The 22,936-nt window shown below is 38.4% G+C and overlaps 2 protein-coding genes across 8 annotated transcripts in view; both read left to right on the forward strand.

Annotated features, from left to right (window-relative positions):
• Positions 1 to 9,083: 9,083 nt before the first annotated feature.
• setmar (SET domain and mariner transposase fusion gene) lies at positions 9,084 to 14,113 on the forward strand. Its single transcript, XM_077573512.1, has 2 exons — positions 9,084 to 9,233; positions 11,522 to 14,113. The coding sequence occupies exons 1-2, from the start codon at positions 9,138 to 9,140 to the stop codon at positions 12,311 to 12,313; spliced, it is 888 nt and encodes a 295-aa protein (XP_077429638.1). The 5' UTR covers positions 9,084 to 9,137; the 3' UTR covers positions 12,314 to 14,113.
• Positions 14,114 to 22,348: 8,235 nt separating this feature from the next.
• Positions 22,349 to 22,936, forward strand: part of itpr1b (inositol 1,4,5-trisphosphate receptor, type 1b) — a 71,258-nt gene continuing 70,670 nt past the window's right edge. For all 7 annotated transcript variants that reach the window (XM_077572552.1, XM_077572554.1, XM_077572556.1 and 4 more), the window contains exon 1: positions 22,349 to 22,533. The gene's annotated coding sequence lies outside the window, so the exon portion shown is untranslated. The remainder of the gene's footprint in view (positions 22,534 to 22,936) is intronic.

Raw genomic sequence — 22,936 nt, forward strand, 5'->3', positions numbered from 1 at the left:
ATAAAACAGAATGGAAACACTATAAATTCAAAACAGGGCCCAAAATTAAAAAAAAAAAAAACTTTCTCACGCTTGGAGGGGGTGAATTTTGAAGCGTATCGAAAAAGAATAAGAATTTTGGCTATGAAAACAGGTGTTGCGAATAAACGCATGATACACGTCACATGTTTTAACCGGATATTACGTCACATGTACGTTTGTAGTCACAAAGCAACGGCGGATGATAAAGTAAGGTGCGTTTGATGGGACGACGAAACAGAAATATTTTTGGAATTAATTAAAGAAGCTAATATTAATCCAATTTTAGAAAAAAAAAAACAGCAAAGAAACGCTATGGTTTATTAAGAAATACAAAAACCTTTCAGTAAATTCGCTTAAAATATTCAAAACAATTGGATGAAAACCTGACTACTGATGTACTATTTTGGCACCCTACACCCAACAGGTGAAAGTGATGTCATACAAGGTTATGGCCCCAAAAAGACAAGTGAAAGAAGCGTGTGAATTTGCATTTGGCACTCTGGCAGATGGAGTGTCTGTCATCCATATGCATGAAGCAGGCGGGTGCCATTCTATCACCTTGACACTCACGCTGGGTCTGTGACCTTGGACTCAATGGCAGAGAATGGGACCAGTGTGATGCATTATTATTATTATTATTATTATTATTATTATTATTATTATTATTATTATTATTATTATTATTATTATTATTATTATTATATATTGTGTTAAGACTTTACACTGAAGCTGGGGAAAATGGCTGTGCCTTGCAAACTCTAGCTGAAAAAGTGCTGGAATGTGCATCTGCTCTCCAACACCTGCCTGGTAGCATGCATTATATGTTCATGAATGATGAATGTAGGTGGGCGAGATTTGAGAAAGTTGGTTCTTTCTGCAGCAGATGCTTTAGAAAAAGCTTTCAGAGGGATTATCGATCAAGCATAATATTATGCGGAACAGCACATTTTCCATACTCTGGACACCCCATGTGCAATCCAGACATTGGGTAGTGGACCTGTACATGGGTTGTTAAAAAGAAGAAAAAAAGAACAAAAACTTAAATGAGTGCTCTTCAAATACAAATGTTTAATGAGCATTTCACAGTACCTGTTACTTGTTTTCACCGCTATTCTATTAGAGCTGAATTTGGGAGAGAGAAAAAAATTGGTTGAATTGCACAACTTTAAAACATGAGCCATGAGGACAAAATGCAGTGATTTTAAATTATTTTTTTTATATCCAATGACTTGATCATTTTCATTTTCTGTTTGGCTTTTAGAGGACTTGTTAGCGCTAGAGTTAAGTCACAATAAATTCTCAATTGTTTTTCAAACTTTCATGTTGTATATTTGATCTCATTTTAGAGCAAATATCACTGAGGCGAAAAGTTCAAGTAGCTTAGCTGTTGGCTGAAAGCCTTAGCTTTTTTTTTTTTCCTTTTTCAAGCGCCTCTTTCAAATATTAATGACAACTTTTATGGGTTTAGTTACAAGTCAGTCAATTTTTATTACATAGCCCTTTAAACTAGAGTAATGCTGATGAAAGTGTAATGGTTTATGTATAGTTGACTTTAATTCAGCTGGTGTGGGATGAAAACCCACACAATATCCCATAAACAATTTTCTTGAACTGAAACTCATGCAAGCATGGGGGGAATGTGCAAACTCCATCCAGGATGCAATTCAGTTTTCTGTATGATCTACTTAAACCTAAGGATGTAACAATAACCGCAATATCGTTATATCTTGATATTAAAATTGCCACAATATCGTCGTTGTCATGCTACGATATTTAAAGCACCACCTCTCCGTCAAAAAAAGTTACCTTTCACCTGCTTCAGCCAAGCATAGCATTATGAACTACATAGACTATGACACTTATCAATATAAGCTGTGCATTGTTTACAAAGTAATTCAAGATGCCGGAGCGTGGTGACCGTACTGGCATAGTGGCATGGACATAGCAGAAAACTCAGAGGTTGAGTATTATGAGCTTTTTTTTTTAATATTGCCAACACCACCACTATATTATGATCATTATTGTATTGTGAGGCTCATATTGTGACAATATCGTATTGTGACATTTGAAAATCGTTACATACCTACGCAAACCGTGAGGAATTGGTGTTCAAACTGTTCTGGTGTTCTTCTATCGTGGCCCGATTAAAAAGTTTTGCTTTTGCATGCAGCACACTGTAAGTGTGAATGTGTTGAATCACATGGCTGACACACAGCCTTGAAGCTGTTTCCACATTCAAAGAAAGGACTATAGATACAAGCCCATTCAATAGCAGTTCTGAATCAATGCATCATACTGCATTCCTCACATAAGGTCAACTCGGGGTGTGTTGCTGTCTTGCAAAATCGAATATTGGCGCAGTTAATATTATAAACAGTGTATTGTTTAATGTTCTGATATTTCAAAAGGAACCCCGACTATCATGACAAGTTTGCTCTATATTATTGATATTGATATATTGATAACTATGAGATTCATCTTTCAAAAATCATTTCCAATTTAATACGTTTTGTAGAAACTTTATTTGGACGTACGCCGCCATTGTTATTTATGTCACAAAGCATTCAGTGAGCAGTGACGTAGAATGGCGGCAGGGTCCCTTTCTCGGCATACGATCCGATGCATTTACAGTATCGAAATAGGAATATTTGAGACAGTACTTATTAGAAAGAGCATGATTTATGGTGTTTTAAATTTGTTAAACATAAACAAGAGGACTTCAGATATTTTACAACTTACCTTGAATCATGAATCTTTTTCGGGGCCGAGTGGTTACAACGGAATAGCTGTTTAGAACCATCTCGGAGGTGGTTCTGCAGCGCCGGTTGTCTGGGGTCGAGCAGGGCAGTGTCGTCACCTGTCATCTGATTGGCCGACAGAAACACAGCAAGCAATGCCTTGGCACACGGCCATTTCCTGTTTTTTTTTGTGGCGGTGTGGCTCAGGGTGTAGAAACGGTCGTTCAGTAACCACAAGGTCGGCTGTTTGATCCCCGCTGTCCCCAAGTCATGTGTCCTTTGTGTCCTTGGGCAAGGCACTACACACACATTGTCTCCAGTGCTACTCACACTGGTGTATGGAAGAGGCGAATGTTTGGTGGTGGTCGGAAGGGCCACGCTTCCGTCAGGGCTGCGGCTACTTATGTAGTTTACCGCCACCACAGTGTGAATGTGTGAGTGCATGAATAATGTATTTATTCCATTGTAAAGAGTCATTGAGTGTCTAGAAAAGTGCTATATAAATCCGATGCATTATTATTATTATTATTTTACGTGAGAGGCAGAGGCGCCCGTCGGTCTTCGCCAAAGTCATAAAAATACAAAATATAGAATAAATATAATAATGTTTTACAACAACGCTGAATTATATGTACAGACGCTCCCCAACTTACGAACGAGTTACGTTCTGAGCGATCGTTCGTAAGGTGAATTTGTTCGTAAGTTGCTTCAGTGCTATATTTTGTATTATAATTTATGTTTAAAGAGAATACGTACAGTACTGTACTACGTATGTTAGAGAGAGAGAGCGAGAGACACACACAGTATGTACATGTACATAATAAGATAAATAAAATGAAGTTTAACTTACTTTTGGAAGATGTACTCGATGCTTAAGGATTTGATGGAGGAGGAGGAGAAGGAAGAGGAGGATTTTATATCATGAGAGGTTCTTCGTCATCGCTGGAATGGGCTTCAAAAGTTACTTCCTCCTCCGTAACTTCAATGTAGGAAGAAGTGAGTATCTTCCTTGGAGGATTTACTAGAAACTGGCCGAAAGAAGCGATCTAACTACAATTGCACAGTTTTCTTCTTTTTTCATCATAAATGATGCGGTAGCACTGTATGGCATCATTCAATTGATTTGCAACCTTTGTGCAACGTTCAATATTTGGGTCTTGCTGCTCGAAGAGTGCGATAGCATTATCTATGAGCGACAGGCGTTTCTTCTTCTTCCTCCTCCTCGACACGTTGCTGAGCCTCCAATGCTGGGTGAGCTCTCACAGCGCCAAGCGTCGGTATTAGCGGCGGAAAGAAGCACTACAGTACTCGGAAAAAGGGTGCGCAATACAAAATCTAACTTACAGCATCTCTTTCCGAACATTTTTTGACATGCGCGCATGCGCGCAGACATGTTCGTATGTACCGTTGTTCGTAACTCGAATGTTCGTAAGTAGGGGAGCGTCTGTATTTACAATTTACAAAGTACTTGTGGATGGTTTTGTAATGATTGTGGTTTAAAATAAAAATGCAAGTGCACACTGCTCGCCTGGTTGTGTGTTCCCATAGAAATTCTGGTGGTCCATATGAAATTCTAAATACGGTTTAATGTTGGCGCGACATGTCACTCGTGAAATTTTATGGCAGAGCCGCACGCACTGTGGGAGTGCATGCTTGACTTGGACCGTTCAAATGATCCCACCCCCTTCCCGCCGCGCGCCTGTTATAATAGAAATGCAATGGCGGCCGTGTAGTGTCGTTCCGTTAGGTGCGGTGTGGTGTGGTAATGTGCCGTGCGGGGCTTATGGAAAAGCGGCAAAAGAAAAAGAGGGTCCACTTGTTTTTTTTTTTTTTTTTTAATAGTGACCACCATCCCCCACCCCCGGCATTATACTAACTGCCTACGAGCTGAATATGTCTCATCTGTACGCATATAGTTTATACAGTAGTCTGCTCGCAAGGTGGGAGTCACAAGATGGCCGCCCTGTGACTTCAACGGCTTGCGCTGGCGTGTGCGGGCTATCGGCTAACCAGTCATATATACAGGTCAGTGGTCTCTGCCGAGCAATGTAAAACGCCTATAAAGAAAGCAAAGCGTTCCTAAAGAAACAACATGTGATCGGGAAAGTCACATTTACTCCCACATTTTTCATCCGATTCACTTTGTCCCAACTTCAATATGTTCCACCAATTCACGTCATGAGCTCTTCCATATTTTCCAGTTCCAAAATTCACGCCTTACCCCCAATTCCCCATTTTGCACCCTACTTTTCCCCACTCATTCTTAATAGAAGATTCTATATTTCACATTTACTTCCACATGTTTCATCTAATTCACTTTGTTCCAACTTCAATATGTTCCACCAATTCACGCCATGAGCTCGTCCATATTTTCCAGTTCCAAAATTCACGCCTTACCCACAATTCCCCATTTTGCACCCTACTTTTCCCCACTCATTATTAATAGAAGATTCTATATTTCACATTTACTTCCACATGTTTCATCCGATTCACTTCATTCCAACTTCAATATATTGCTGCAGGTGCACATGTGGCCACACTGCCACAGACACAAGGACGCCAAACATTTTGCACAGGTGAATCGAGACTGTGGTGCATTGAAGCTACTCGAGGTGGCAGAGAATCTGTCAGGACGGTAATTATTTAATTCAATTAATTGTCATAAGTTTATCACCCCTGTTGATCTCTCTCAAATACAATTTGGGTTCTATTTTATTATAGAGCAAACTTGTCATGACAGTCGGGGTTCCTTTTAAAAATAATTAGACAAATGTACGAGTTGGTAAAGATTAGGAGACAAGTGTATTTTCTGATTCAGGAGGACGTTGAACCCACTTGATTCCTGATTTATGTGTTGAGAATGAGATTGTGTCATGTGACCAAATCACAGTATCCCTGCAGTTGCCTGGCAGCAGTCAAGCAGGAGTGAACAAGGCAGGGAGATTGTAAGCATGGCACATTATTGAACCTAATATTTACATTATTTTATAAATTAGTATTGTGTGTCAATGTTTGGATGTACAGTACAGTGAATGGATAAATACAGTGTATCCCTTTTAAGAACAGGACAATGTACGGAAGGAGAAGACATGACAGGACAAGGAAAGAAGAAGGAAGAGATCAGGACTGGATTAGTGGACCTGGCTGAGCAATTGGAGCGTGCTGAAGGTGGCTGTGAGGGGGAGGCTTGATAAGGGGGAGTGCCCCAGAGGCCCACCCTGGGGCCCCGTGGGGGGTGAGGGTTTGGAAAGGGGGTCTGACTCACTGCAGCCATTCAGCCACAGGGGCCCCAGGAGCTCAGATGAATTGATGTATTCAGTGCAGCAGCGGGGAAAATCTTTGGAACATCTAGGGTTAACACATCATTATGTCCACTCAGACTGGCAAATGCAGATGAAGGACAAATCAGACAATTTGAGGCCAATTCAATTTGCACTGCAGCAGAGGCACTGGACTGTAGTTGATCAGCTCTACAAAGAACATGTTTCATCATGCCTTTGGGTCATTCATTTGTGGGCTGGATGAAATGTTTGCTCATGCTTCCAATGCCTTGTGTTTGTGTGCAAAAAAGAAAAAAAGGTCTCATTAAAGGCCTCCCTGTCTTATCAGGAGGTAGTTTTAACCTTTCACCTTTGAACTGCAAAATTGCTTAAAGAGGCTCAACAGTGTCGTCTCTGATCACACATTCGCTTATTATATATATTGCTTATCCTCACTAGGCATTTCCAGTTGTTATTGAAGGCAGTGGACTTAAAAAAAAATAATAAAAAAAAATCCATCCTGACAGTCTCATTGCCTGAAATGGATTTTATTTTGAACCAGGCAAGCTGCAGCCTCAAGGATTAACATCCCCATCGTTGAATTGTAAATGTTTTGCTCAATGTGCACCATGGATGGACTTTTATACTTTGTTCTATGGCTAACGGAAGACATTGCAGTGTTAAGACCGCTTGCAACTTCACTAATTCCACTGTGACCAAAGCCACGCCGTTTAGCCTACTAATGTACATGAGCACAATTCTTAAACTTCACCAATCATGATGGCACGCGGATATGAAAGTGTGTTGACATAAAGTTACAGAGAACACATAACCAGCTTCAACAAAATAACACACTAGCAATACTAAGCTAACATTAACAGTGTAAACAAACTGACACTAGCCATAGTTGCTACTCTTTTTTTCTTATTCTTTTGTTTTCTTTTTTTACTCAGTCACTCAAACACGCAGACATAGAAATGTTGTGTCTTGGGCAGTAAGTGAACCCGCGCCGCTTGCACCGAAGGTAAGAGACAGCACCTACTCGCCACCCAGAGGTGGGCTGAGTTTCTACTATTGCCACACATGTCAAATTTATGCTTCATGCTTCAAGTGTGATTAAATTAAAGACAAATAAAAAATTAACACTGTTACTCAAAACCGCTTTGTATATTTATAGACGTCTCAGTAGTCTCCCAAGCACTCTCTCCCGCCCGCGCAGAGCGCATATCAGGCTTTTGATGACGTATGAATCGGATGCGTGAGGATGAGCATTCACATTGCATCGCATACATATCCGATTTATATCCACATACGATAGAGGCCCAGGTGTGAAAAAATCGGAATTGTACCATTCACGCTGCATGAAAAATCAGATACTGAGCTGCAGTGTGAACACAGCCTTAGTCTGTTGTGTTTGTCCAGTTGGTGTGGGAGCATTGTAGACATTATGTGTGGAAGTTTGTGTGTCTCGTCTCGTCAAAGCTAAGCCTTTGTCACAGTCAAGCTTTTGTCACAGCCACGTCGTCCTTGTCAAAATTATCAAAATTTTGTGCAAAATTATCAAAATGATGTGTGAATTATCAGTATAGTAATTGTGGACATAGCTAACTTTATCTCCTTATAATTTATATATCTGGCATCAATGTGTTTATTTACATTAAATACTTTTCAAATCTCACAATCATTAAGGGGAGGAGATATATATATATATATATATATATATATATATATATATATATATATATATATATATATACTGTATATATATGTATACTAAACAAATAGGGAGATTTTTTTTAATAATATTAATATAATACATAATAAATATATATTGTTTAATCATTATGTATAACATCCCAATGCATTTATCTGCATTCATTCATCATCTTCCTATCAGTTTTCCTACATAAACAGATAATGTTGAACGGCAATGCAAACTAAAACTTTTATGGCTGTTTAAACAGGTAAGTATCACATCTGCCTGGAATTTACAATCAGAGGTTAATCTTATGACCCACTGCACACGAAAAAGAAAAAAGTACCTCATATGAAGTGATCTGTGCAAATCCCTGCATGTTTTGATGGTGCGAAGTGGTCACGTCGAAGATTTGATAGTCATTGTGCTTGTCTTCTTTATCACAACTGCTTCATTTCCCTCTGGTTTTTCGATCACTGCCGGTATCAGAAAAAAAAAATTCTTATCTCTAGTTGAGCCTAAAGCAACTGTAGACAACGCAAAAGTTCACCAGTTTTGTGATCGCGGATTGAGCAACTATTTTGCCTCTTTTCTAACTCAACTCAACTAAACTGTTTTGTAACTCACTCGCGACCACAGCTTGCCCTCCACTCCAGTATGGTCGGCACACAAACGTGACTTCACATGAGAGTGGTCTATAGCACTATTGCATGTCTAAATTAAAATGGAGTGATACTATAACACTAAATGTTATGAGTTTATAGATGTAATAACCTTCCCTATATGGAGCAGAAATGTTGCAAATTCTGCGTCACTTCTGAGTCTTCTCAGGTGCCTGAGGTCCCTTCGCTCTGTTTCTCTGTTCGGTAGTTTCATCATCGTTCTCTGCAGTATAAAACGAAATACAAAATTATTGACAGTTTATTGTCACTTGTTTTTCCAACCTAAAATTCAACATTTGAGCCAAATATGCCATTTCAGAAACCTCTTTATCTACATTTTAAAAAAATTAAATACAGCACTAACAAATGACAACAGTTTTGTCAGAGCACAGATTCTTAAAAGAAAAAGCTTAGGTCACTTGTGCACCATGCATGAAAATAGCTCTTTCTCCCTACATAGGCCTGCCATCTGGTGGGTTTTGGTTATTACTACAAAACCTTATTGAGGAAAAGACGGACTCTTATGAGGTACGCTGAACAGAGAGGTAAATGGCTTTAATGTTATTTTATTTATTTTTACTAACTTTAAAAGCTACATCACGCGACAGATTGCCCATGTATTGTCACACAACGTTAAACTTCAAATGATGTAATATATCTTTTTAGCTGCTAGGAGGAGCCCGTCTGCGCTAATAGAACCGGAAATGACATTTACGCTGTTTGTTGCCGGATATATAAGGGCGAGTAACTCACCAGCGCGATGAATGGTCGTAATTTTGACTTGAGCAACGGTCTGGAGGATGTTATTATTTCATTTAAACCTGATTCAAATGAGCATACGTTTCCTGAATTCCAGGTAATGTCTCGGCTCAGATCGACCATTTGCCAGCTGCATAACGTGTTTAGGGGCTCATCGTCTTGAACGGAGTTTCGTTTCTACCGTGGTCACGTAACGTGAATTCGGAAAAGTAAAGTCTGTCACTAACCTACACTTAATAGTAAAGTAATGGTATATATTTTAATGTAAAACACTCCACGGCAAAAATAATTAAATAATTAAATACACGTGTAATACATAAATAAATAAAAGGAATACAAATGAAAGCTTTGACTTTGAGCAAACGTTAAAAAAGTAGTCACATTCCAATTTTAACTTTATCATAAGTCGAATGTGACAGTATCTTACTCTATCTTTATGTAGCTACTTTGTTTATTTATTTATTTATTTATTTATTTAATCTGCCCAAGTACTCCACTTTAACGCTTTCGTTTCAAACTATACAAATGTACCTTATTAATTTCGGTGTTTCCTTAAATTGGATTTCAACAACAAGGGGAAAAAACAGACTTTCTACTCATTAAAGCTTTGTTGCACTTGGTCTCCGCGCACTAGGCCTTTTATGGCCCAGTATAGCTATTCTACACAATTTTTATGAAATGTAAAATTATATATTAGTGGTTAGTGTGAGAGTGGTAAACATGTGGGGGTAGATTTGTGCCCCAATTACGTAAGCGTATTGGGAAATACTGAGCATCTTTGAAAATTGAGCTTTTATTGATCCTTTTGGACAAATGAAAAAAAAATAAACTTCCATACATGACTTTTGATTTGTATCACTTTTGATACATCTGATTACAATGCTTAACATTCTTAATAATTTGATAACAAAATAAAGCATATAAAACATTGTTGTCTTTCCAAACATCAGATAAAACTTTTCCCACTAATTATCAATAGTATAATTGTTAATAGCAGCAATGAGAACTCCACCAACGGAACTGAATATAGCATTGGAGGAGGAACATTTCTGGTTTATTTGACCATTTTTCATTTTGTGGTTCACAAACTTTTTATTCTGATTGTGTTGTGTTGGGCTTTTATACTAGCACCATGTGCATGAACATGCCCAGAATTTACTGAGTGTCTTTATCATTTGCATTTGCTGACTTTCTATCATTTTGAACACTGTATAAGTTTGTGTCCTCTGCAATGTCATGTAGCATTTTGAAATACATGTCCAATCAAGCCTTTCCTCAGAGTCTTCTTTACTTTTCCACTGCTACTCCTTCCTTTTGACTTAGCCCCTTGCTGACTGCTTCTGTGTTGTATCTTTTGGTTCAGTAAATTGCCCTCTTCTGGGTCTTTCTCATCATTACTATCTGTGGTTTATTTAGTCTTTGCAGAAGGTGTCCATTCCTCCCCTTCATCATCATCTTCCTCTAGCTGTTCAACATCACTTGATATGCCATCTATAATCATTTTCAAAACATGGCCAGTGCTCTATTTTTGTTTATCTGCCATCTAAAACTCACACACTAATGCACACCCACAAATCATTCTCTTTTTTCCTACAATTTGTGATCTTTAGTAAAAATCAGAAAACAAAAGTCAGATCTATTTTTTTGTTAACGTGACAGTATAAGTAATTTAAATATTTTAGTAGTTGAGTTTAAAAAAAAAATCAATGTTAAATGCAAAAAAGTAAAGAAAATAACACTTGACTGATCCAGAATTTCAAGACCTTATACACCTGATGTTTCAAATTTTTATACACCGACTTTTAACACAGTTTTACTCAAACACGTATTATAAAACATTGAGTAATTTCACATTGTATATATCCATTAACTGTTTATAATGTTGTCTCAGTAAAAATGTTCAACTTTTTCTTATGTTAACCACTTCAAAATTTGACAAAGTTATTCCTCAAAATTCAGATGTCTCTTCTCAAACATGGCCATCTCGCAAGGTCACAAGAAAGCCATCTGGAAAATTGCTGCCCTCTGAAGGATTATCCGTGCAATGCACATATCTGATCCAAATTACATCAGGCTTTTAAGGGAAAAAATATTATCCTCGTGAAATAGAGGGACCAAATTGTCATGTGGTATATACAATATATGATGTTTGGCATTAAAGGGTTAAGGCAGACATGCTCATAAGGATTTTATACTCCATCAATGACACCAACGTTCATGTGTTGGTCAGTTCTGGTCTGCGTGTATCCCATTATATACAGTACGTTCGTGTATCGCATTTCTTGCATTCTTACTTTTTGCTTATAATGACAAAATGTCAAATATGTACATTCTTCATTTTTATGTTGCAGTTTCCTCCTGTTCATTCAATTCTATATTTTTCAGTACTCTCCTGTCAACGTTCAAGGACCAGGATGCCCTGTTGACCCCAGTGAAGTTACACTTACCGGGTGCTCCTGCTTTTCCCACTCATGCAACAGTGAGAGCTGTTGCTGTCTGCAGACCCATGGACAGGCCTACCGCAACGATGGCACGTTGCTAAGCATTACCGTATCGGACGTTGGTCACTCCACCCCGGTGTTTGAGTGTAATGCCCTTTGTCCCTGCAGTGACAGTTGCTCAAACCGAGTGGTGCAGAGAGGGCTGAGACTACGTTTGCAGGTATGCTCCACTAGCAGCAGGGGGTGGGGAGTGCGGACTCTTCAGCCGATCCCGCATGGTACGTTTGTGTGCGAGTATGCTGGAGAGGTCATCAGTTTCGAAGAGGCACGACGAAGGCAACTTGCACAGAGATTTGAGGAAAATAATTACATCATTGCTGTACGGGAGCACGCGGGCAGAGGCTCCATCACGGAGACATTTGTAGACCCAGCCACTGTGGGAAACATAGGTCGCTTTCTAAATCACTCCTGCTTGCCCACTTTGTTCATGGTGCCGGTCCGTGTGCACTCTTTGGTGCCCAGATTGGCACTGTTTGCTGACCGGGATATCGGTGTTGAAGAGGAGCTAACGTTTGACTACTCTGGAGGCTACAGAAACCAAACACCTGGACAGCAACACCTCACACAAACTGACAGCACCATTCAGGCCAGTAGGACAGTCCAAAGGAAAGCTTGTCACTGTGGTGCCAACAACTGTGCAAAGTTCCTGCCTCTGGATTTATCCGTTTTAAACTAAACAAATAGAATGTTGCCTCGCGTTAAGTTGCATTTGTTAATGGCAATTAAGCGTAACATGCATATGTCCTAGAAATCTTTCATTTGCTTTGAAAGCCTGTTGAACTGAGCCAGTAAGAACACAAGAGACGCGCAAACATGTTCTATCATCATTATTTGCTGTTTGGTCTTGTAATGTGGCAGGAACTCCTTGACATGTCCTTCTTGCGCAGTCTTTTTCAGACATCACAGAATGCTTGTTCTGCGTAAAATATGTTTCAGTCATCATGTCCTAGCACACGATATCCTATATTTCCTCCATCTCCTGTTTGTTAGAAGCAGGTGTACTGTTACCACTGACAAATGTTAAAAGAGTAGCTTTTCTTTACAATAGATTGTTCTATGCAGCCACAAGAGACTGTCACTGTAAAAATAAATAAATCTGTTTTTACAGAGAAAAAAAAAAGCTGGCAGCTGTGGTTGCCAGAGAAATTCTGTAAAAAAAAAATAAAATAAATAAATACAGTGCAAATAAACAACTTTACAGAACAATGTGTACATTTTAATGGTATTTAATGTACAATAAACAGTAAATGCTTCTAAATTTTACCGGGATACAATAAACAAAACCTGTATGTAAATTTTACAGAACAAAATAGTGTAAAAGCAGAATGTTGTTGGTAAATGGTACCTTCATTTGTATAGCGCTTTCCTACCTTACAATGCCCTCAAACTGCTTATGTGTACTTATGGCGCAGCATCAGGAACAACTGGAGTTTCATTATCTTGCTCATCGATCTTCGACATAGTCACACCATGCTGGGATCGAATCAACAACCTCAAGATTGCAATACGACCACTCTACCACTGAGCAGCACCACCCTGTTGTTAGGTTAACAGTAAAGGACTGTTGAATCTACTAATTTAAAATGATTAGTTTTAGGATATATAATATACAAGTTATGTAAAAAAAAAAATACATTTGCACAGTATTTTTTTTACAGGATTATTCTGGTAACCACAGCTGTCAGTTTTTTTCCGTTAAAAACAAACAAACAATTTTTTTTTAAAGTGTACTGATAAATTAATAATTAGGTCTACAGTTTGTCAATTTTAAATAACACTATACGTTTAGTTTAACCTTTGTATTTACATGGTATTACTGTCGGCCTATGTCTAAATATTCTTATCTGTAATATGAATTTGTAAAATGTATGTTTCTTTTGGCATAAATAAAACGTACCAAAAAATCTATTGACAAAAAAGGTTATTCTAACACTGCCATGATGTAATTGTAACTGTATTCCACTGTTTTTAGTTTTACAGTTTATCTGTTTTTAAATTACAGTAATTTGTAAATTCTCCCACCCAAAAATGTGATCTTCTTAACATTTTCTTACTGTCAAATCAACAGTTGTGTTTGGTTGAGTTTTACAACACACTAATGTAATTTACACAATGCTTCATTGTTTTTGTATTTACATTTTTTATGTCATGATTTTACAGAAATTTACTGTTAATTCTACAGACATTTTTTTTATTCTAAACACAGCATCGTGATTAATATTACGTTTGTGGAATATGAGTTAAGCAGCAACCCCCCCCAACAGCAACAACAACCAATCATAGCTCAGCTTCAGAAAACAGGTGAGCCCTGAGCAACTGTGATGTCATTTTCAGTCGACAGCAAGTAGTCAAATGGTTGTACCCAGAGATGGAGACAAACATGGGGACTTTGCTGCTCAACTCATTTTCCACAAACATAATATTAATCAGAATGTCGTGTTTAGACTAGCGGGGGCCCAGAACAACATATTGAAAAGTAATTTTAGGGTTGACTTCCCCTTTAAATAGGTTGCATTTAACAATAAAAGCGTTGCCCCAGGAAATAATTTGTCATTCATTAAAGCAAAGCCTCAAATAGTAATAAATGTCACATCATACACTCATATTAGTCATCCTCAACAATCTAACAACCCAACATTCTAAGTATTCTCAGCTTCTCATCGCTCTTGGACCTCAAGAGAGGTGGGACCAATTAATACGGGCCTGGGGGTATTTTGATATAGAAATAAGTTTTATTCCCCAGTTAGAGGAGGAAGAGGAGTGTCCCACTTTAGTATGACTACTTCTGAAATCAGGCCCTCCTCTCAATGTGGCTCATTTTACTTCTTGACCTGCTTTCATCTTATTAATATCAACATCTGGGTTAATTAGAATGTCTTTCATGCACAAATGGGACCATTGCACCAGCCATACTGGGCCTGGGAGAGATGAGAATGTAGGAGTGGACAAGCACCGAGGATGCTGTCAAGTTTCTATTTTGCACCTAGTAAGAATAGGGAAAGGTGTTCTGGCAAAATTGCAACACAGAAAAGTGACTTGAATTTCCCATTGAGGGATTATAATTAATTTATCTATATCTTGTTTCCCCTTTTAGATGAATAGTCAAAATTGTAGAACAGCAGCAATGAGTTGCGAGCAGAGTAAAAACCTTGATGTTGCTGAATGTTTTGTAGGTTTTAGGTTTGTCATCTACATTGCATTCAGCAACATTGAATGTATAATTCTTTAAAATACGTGGCTTACTGGTGTGTATGTAACCCATTGTCTGTCCTTTTTAACAAATCTATGAGGTTATAAAAACAACCTCAATGGTATGACTCATTTTTGTTTGAGTCCCTGGAATCCCCATGGCAACCGAATGTGTGTACAGGTGGTGATTGGTCAGTGCTGGTTATGTCTTGCATGCATAAAGGCTGTTCTCAAATCTGGGCTGTTCACAAGAGCCACACTTCAAACAAATAAGTCTTTTCCGGAGTGGTCATTACCTAGCAACCACCTGTTAATCATATTATGTGAACTGCTCATGATGATAAGGAAGGATGCTGTACGATGTGCAAAATTGTCAGATGCTTCATATTGTCGTTGTTCTCCTTGCCTTGAAATGTGGATGCAGGCCTCATCTGTCAATGGAATTTTAAAGGGAAGCCTGGCTCCTATCCTATTTGATATATATTATGAGAGATGAAGCACAACCTGCAGCGATTGCCTGTCAATCACGTTTGCTCCATCCACATTCCTCCTGAGGTCCACAACGTTGGGGTTATTCTGGACTACGCCATCTCTTTCCAAATCAGTCACCGCGTCAGCCGTCTTCCTCAGGTCAGGACTCTTAGGACGCCTCTGCCCCAGAAACCCGGATCCATGTCCTAATAACTTCCTGTCTGGACCAAACATGACAAAACAAAAGATAAACAAATAAGAGTGAAAATAAAAATGATATAGAAATATCATAAAAAAAATAGATAAAAAATATATATCAATGAAAATAAAATAGTGCTGTCAAAGTTAAAGTGTTAACTTATTGATTAATCAAAAATGATCCCATTAATCATGTATTAACGTAGATTAATCACACTTAATTTTAACCGCAGATTATCCTTTAGTTTGTCAGCGGATGGTTATGTTTAAGGTAGCACAGGTTGTATTTGAGCAATTAACATAACATTAAAGTATTAAGTAAAGCATTTAATAAATGTTTGTGCAGGAAATGTGTTCATGTTCCTTTTCTTTTCATTTTAAATTACACAAGTAATAAACTGATTAGAAAAGGAGGATGAGAGAGTGTGAAAATGTTGAAGACGTCCTCATAACGTTAAATGTAGAAATAATTACCACATAACAGGTGCTCTTCAAATTTGGCGGGCAAAAAAATGTTGATAAAAAGCTTTTTTAATTAAGTGATTAATCACTCATGATTAAAACCCTGGAGAACCCACGGGGTCAAATTTGGCCCCTATAAATTCTGCTACTCAAATAACAAAGTTGTGTGATTTTGTCCCTGTGTTCTTGTTTCCATTGGCCAAAGTGTGTTTGTACATTCAAAATCCAGTTCTAAAATGCAACAAATAAAACAAAAAAATTATATTGTTCAATGTAGCTTTGTATTTGATTTATTATTTTCTTAAATTCTAAATAGTTTACTGACAGTTTTTGTTATTCAGATTTTTCGAAATGATACCCCTAAATCCCAAAAGGGTCAAATTTCGCCCTAATCCTAAATTAGGGAATAAAGGGTTAAAATTGAAAAACATTTTTTGGGGGTGTTCAGTGAACTCATAGCAGTCATTTAATGTATAATTCATAATTTTCCAAAGAAGAAAAGGGTTCTTGGGTTTTCCAGGGTTAAACAAAAGTACAAGATGTGATTAATCGTAGAATCGATCAAGTTTTACGACACTGCCTGATCAGTGCTACGTAAATTCATTCATTTACGACACGTTCCTGCTTGAATATTCAAGCAGTGACCAACTGTGATGTCATTCTTAGTCGACAGCAAATGACAAAATGGCCACCCCTAGCCTCCAAAACAGGTCAGGAAATAGAGTAATACTTTATTTATCCTTTTTGTAACATAAAATAATATAGACTTTATGGTAAAGTGTTAAATAAAGTGTTCCATTCAACCGAAATAATTCACAATTTTTCATATTTCAATTTGGGCAAATATATGAAATTAGGCCAAAAGACTGAGTTTGATTTTAATATTTAATTGATACAATTTACGTCATCTGGAACATTTGTAATGAGCATTAGTAAAGATGTTCTTCCGGGATTCAAGATTAGGTAGTAATTGGTAATTTATAAATTATTAAATATTGTGTGTGCGTGCGTGTGGGTTAACTCTGTCAGCATACTGTAATTAGTTTAATAGCTTTTCCACTACTGATTCAAATGAGCTCCGTCACGTGTGTGACTCATAGAAATAGGATTTTGCAAAATGTCCCAAAATGGACACACCCTGAGATGGATTTAAAACAAAACCAAAAAAGTCTTAAATGACTTAAGACTTAAACTTAAAAGCTTAATGCATACTCCACAAACACAATATTAGTCAGCACATCATGTTTAGATGAGTGGGTCACCATAGAATATATTGCAAAGACATTTTTTGGGTTACTTCCCCTTTACAGCTGCCGTCACCCATCACAGTAGCAAGCAAAGGAAGAATTAGTGACTCTACTGTGTGTGAGACGGTGTATTGTGTGTAGTATGTAGCCTTAAGGCAGTGACATTCAGTCATATGGCCAACTCTGGACCAATTAGTCCCGAGCTGGCTGGTGACACACTTCTAATTCTCTTGTGGTAAAACAAACACGCAAACTTAGTGATACCACAAGCCCAGAAAATCCCATTGATGTCGCCTCTTTGCACTCTCAGCTCATCTGGTGCACTGCTGTACCTAGAAATTGTAAGGACCGTTAGACACAATACATGTACAAAAAACGACAACATGCCAAACAAGTTTAACAAGCGAAAGTGAGGCGCAGAGCCCACCATTGTGACCGATACTGACGGATTACCAGCAATGAAATCTTTTTAGAGAAAATTCTGAAGGTTAAATAAGTGGCATGAGACCAGTGTCTTGTATGACGTCCTTCTTCTGAAGTATTAACAACAGAACACCAGAGTTGGATAACCGGAAACAATCCTGCAAATCAAACCCCTGGTGGATCATTTACCTCTGTGTGCGTTCGTGTTCATGTGTATGGTCTGACTTCTTGATTATGCTGTAACCTAGTGGATGTGATGCGATAAAGTGGTCCTCAAAGGCCAGCTGCTTGTAAGCCAACAATTCAAAAAATGTAATTGATTGACATCACCACCTTTGAGTATGCAGCAAGGCTAATCACATGCTAATCACATTGCAATGATTTATACACAGTAAATTCTGTAGAGTAGATTTGACTCGATTTAGAGTGGGACCAAATAGACTCAGTTTTAGAGTAGTTTTACACTTGGAAGAGAGTAAAATAATTTTAAAAAAAGTCACTCAAGGGTTGAGGAATGAACTCACAACCTTCAGCTTAAGAGATAGCCGATCTACTCCCTGAGCCATGCAGCTCCTGCTGTGTGTTAGTATATCGCTCATGTCAGCTGGAATCTTCGTAACTACAAGAGCATATAAGCAAACAGTAGGAGGGGCATAGCTCAGGTGGTACGTCTCCCAAACTGAAAGTTATGAGTTCTTTCTCAGGTTGTTCTGATACTTTGATAGGCTGAGGCCCCGATACTTCATTAAAACAATGGTATCGGCATTGGCAAGTACTAACAAGTAACATGCCAATGCCATTATTTCCGACGCTAATATAGGACTTTGGATGCAGCATCTTGTGTGTTGCTCGTGCGAGTTCACTGCATGCCGAGCCAAGATATCCTATTGGCCCTTGAATGCTCTGACCCAATGTCAGGGCAGCTTTTTCATGTTGAGGAAAAAAAACAACCTAGGTATCGGTACGGTATCAGCAGCAGCCGATACTGCAAAACTGCTTATCGGAATCGGTATCAGGGGCCAAAAAACGGTATCGGAACAACGCTAGTTTGTTCCTCAACCCTTGAGGGACTTTTATTTTTCTCTCCCAAATTCTTTATTTTACCCTCTTCCAGGTGTAAATATTACTTTAAAACTGAGTCCCACTCTAAATCGAATCAAATTTACTCTGCAGAATTGAATGTGTAGATAAAGCTTTAAGTCTAAAACTTGTTTTTCCAACACAGCAAAATCCCAGGGCCTAGTTACAATATCCCAGGTCTAATAATTCTATTTCCAATGGGAATATGCAGGCCATTATACCAGCATAATTGTCTTTTATTTTTAGTGAGGACATTTGTTACATGAATTCAGGGTGCTGCCATTGTCTTATATAGAGTGTCTTTAGTATGAGTATACACTTTGTATCAATAAACATGCTGTATTTTATGATTGTTGTTGTGGGGGTCAAGAATTTTTTTAATTGTGTTCTTCAATTCAAAGAAAAGGCAAAAGAAGAAGATGTGACAGTTCCACTTGTTCATGTGTGAGCACTGCGTTCAGGTGGAATTAAAGTTAAACCTCTTAAGTCGTGACTGAGACTCACTCGACCCTTGCAAGGGACATGATGTAATTCACAGTTACTGCAAGGCAATAGCCTGGCAGACAGAGAGGAGATAATGGACTTGTGTTGGTGTGACCTTCTTGTACACTTTGCAGGGCTACGGATGTAATGTCAAGTATTTTCACTGCGCATTGATTCACACCACCTAGTTCTATCCTGTACCACAAATTCTGTAGTGAACTTGAGAAAAACTAGACTATGTTCTCAGAGCAACAAGCAGAGCGGAGGGCTGAGAGTTTAAAATGTAAAAGTCATTTTATCACCATTCTACTTTTAGTTCAGAATGACGGATAACCCATTAACTACGGTTGTTTTTTCCCAGTGGCGCTATGACTTTAGTGGGTCACTGTCCCAGATCCGGAATAGCGGTAAAAGCCGTCACACCGTTTATGGTCTTGTGGAGTAAAGTGAGCTTGTGCAAGATTTATCCTGATTTTACTCATCCACACACTGTCAGGTTTGAATAAGAAGTTTGCTTATTGCAAACATGGTCAAAACAAAGGACCATCAAAGACACAGACAAGAGCACTGCCAACCACTGTGCCCACTCATCATGGCTGCCTGGGGAAGGCCTAAACATGCACAAGAATATTCACTCTAATGCATGCACAGGGTTGACTCTCACAAAACTGTACACCCACACTCATGCATGCTTGCTACTTTTTTTAGCATCCCCCTGTCTCCTGTGTGTTTCTTGATGCTCGGGTGTGGAAGAAAATAGGCCTTCACTATGTTTCCATGTTGGAGAATAAGTTCATGCTGCCTCTTATTCAAACTTGCCATATTGTATGTATATCCCACTTAAAGATTTACATTTTTTTATTTTTTATTTAATTTTTAAATTATGTTTATTTGTTGTTGTTTGTTATTATTTGTATTCATTAATTAATTAAATCATTTGGTCATTTATTTATTTTTAATTATAAATAAACAGTTTTGGTCCTCCATACCTTGAGGAAGAAAATTCAGACAGTGCATGTGTAATCACTTTAGAATGATCCTTTTGAAACATATCAGCAGTTTTTGAAAACACTTCATCACCTATTTCCCCTCTCTGCAGTCAGAGGTAGCCAGTCTTCTGTACACTGTATCCATGACAACTGAGTACTCAGTGATCTGTAGTCAGCATTACTTAGTGTCAAATGTGGCAAAAGCCTGCAGATATAGTTGAAGTGGCAGATGGGTTATTATTACCTCAGATACTGCCATGTCATGAAACTGTGAGGAAACACATCTGTCATGCTTGAGTTTGCAATTATGATTCAAGAAGATTAGCAGCCAATTTTCCCTTTTATAGTTTATTTCTGGGCGGCACGGTGGTTGACTGGTTAGCACATCCACCTTCCAGTGCAGAAGACGTGAGATCGAGTCCGTGCTTCGGCCTTCCTGGGTGGAGTTTGCATGTTCTCCCCGTGCTTGCGTGGGTTTTCTCCGGGTGCTCCGGTTTCCTCCCACATTCCAAAGACATGCATGGCAGGTTAATTGAACACTCTAAATTGTCCATAGGTGGGATTGTGAGTGTGGATGGTTGTTTGTCACTGTGTGCCCTGCGATTGGCTGGCAACCAGTTGAGGGTGTACCCCGCCTACTGCCCAAAGCCAAAGCAAGGATAGGCTCCAGACCCCCCTGCGACACTTGTGAGGACAAGTGGTTAAGAAAATGGATGGATAGTTTATTTCTAGGTATAGAAATTGGATAACTACAACCACCAGCATTTAACATGCAAAACAAGGATGTGGCTTGTCAAAAATTAAATCACAGGCATGATAAACATATTTTGTCTTTGTCTGATTTGATCATTTAAAATAATGACATACTTTATCAATTCTGAATCATACTGCAATTTAGATGTCACTAAATGTCAGAGATGCGTTCACCCACTATCCTTTTACTTTTGAGTCTTCTGTTGCACCAAGAGTCAAGATATAGAAGATGGAACCACACTGGGATTTTAATGGGTAAGCTGCAAATAAACCAGATCACTCAAACTGGAGGCTAAGTCTTACATCATTACCTTGGATGCCTAACCTGCCCGGTTCATCCAATAGCAACAAGATGGCTTGTTTGGGTGCCTAGAAAAAAATATCAAATCATGCATAAAACGTTTTAAACAAACAGCAATAAGTCAAAATTAGTTCAGAAGTGAGTGTTTTTTGTGTGATTGGTGACTGCCCAAACAAAAGGCTTTTAATTCACACTCTTTCCCTGGTTGACATGCACAGCTTGATGCCCCTTTATAAACCATGACATGTGTGTTTCTGTTTCTGACAATAAGACAATCTCTATAACCATGGGGAACTGTTCAGCACTCTTAGGGCCTGTTTTTCATGATTCTTTTGAATTTGAACCTTATCAACACATTGTTTGTTTTCATCTTGGCCATCATATTTAAAACATTCTTCCATTCCGTCATACAATACTTTTGTGGGGTGGTGGTACAGGACCAACAACTGCTGTCGTTTGAATGTGTGAGGTAGCCTATCAGTCAAAAAGAAGATGAAATGTGATTAAGGTATAAAGTGTTCTGGAAGGACGTCAGTTTAGCATTCCAACCAGTACAGTGATTCAAAAAGAAGACATGGTGGATATACAGACTAATGCTGCATTCGATGAATGTGGGAAATTGGTCATAACCCACTTGGATTCTCCCAGTTACAATGTCAAAGAATTCTACAAAAATGTAAACCACAATGATGGCCGATTCCGATAATTTTTTTTGTTGTTGCAGTTACGTAGTTATTTTTTTTAAATAACTAAATTATTGTCATAATGAACAAATAGATAAATATGTTTATAATTGTGTAAATTATTTGCATTACGTTAAAATAGCTAGCTACACTTCTGTTTCTAGGTTTAATGGTACAGATACAGATGTGCTCTTTTAACGCTGAAATGGATAGCATTCTGTACACTACTCAGCCACCATGCTGTCTTCCTATTTTCTTCTGAGAACTTCTTAAACATTCTGAAATGTCCTACTGTTAAACAATGTACCCAATGTTTCATCCTACCATCGCAATTTATTGACATTGCATTAAAGAACTGCATTTCCCATGGATCATTGCTGCAGTATAAATAGCAACGAAAGGGGCGGGCCACCAGTGACATGTGGAGGAGTGAAAGCCGATTGTTGCTAAACGTTCGCTCGGCTGTCAGAATACAGCCGCGGTTCACTCTCTCCCTACCTGGACTTCCACCACCATGGGGACTTAACCGAGGATAGCACGTTGGAATTGATCCTCTGCTGACCTAATTAGCGGCGGTTTCTTTCGCTGGTTTGCTGCCTTAACTTCATTTTGTCCAGGTAATGATGTGTCCTTTCAGTTTAATGTCTGAGCTTTGAGCATCCTCGTGAAGGAAGTAGCCCACGCGCTAATTTACATCTCCGACACAGCTGTTTGTTTGTTTGTTTTTGAAATTACAATTTATGTGTGCACGCTACACAAAAATTAAAGGCAGAGCGAGGGTTGCAACATGGGCCCCATATTAATTTTAACTCACAATTAGACCGTGTCTGTTTTGGAGCCACTAGTAATATAACGTTAAGTATATCAGAAAATGTTAATAGGAAAATCTAGAAAGTTGCATCGTCAAGGTGAGAGTTTGATTTGTGTCGCTCTCTGTTTAGTGTTGATGGCTGTTGCGTGAATATGTTTGCCTGGAGTGAGACATGCTTGGGTAAAGTCACCAAAGGTGTTACACTGCAT

Source organism: Vanacampus margaritifer, chromosome 8 (genome assembly GCF_051991255.1).
Source record: "Vanacampus margaritifer isolate UIUO_Vmar chromosome 8, RoL_Vmar_1.0, whole genome shotgun sequence".
NCBI lineage: Eukaryota > Metazoa > Chordata > Actinopteri > Syngnathiformes > Syngnathidae > Vanacampus > Vanacampus margaritifer.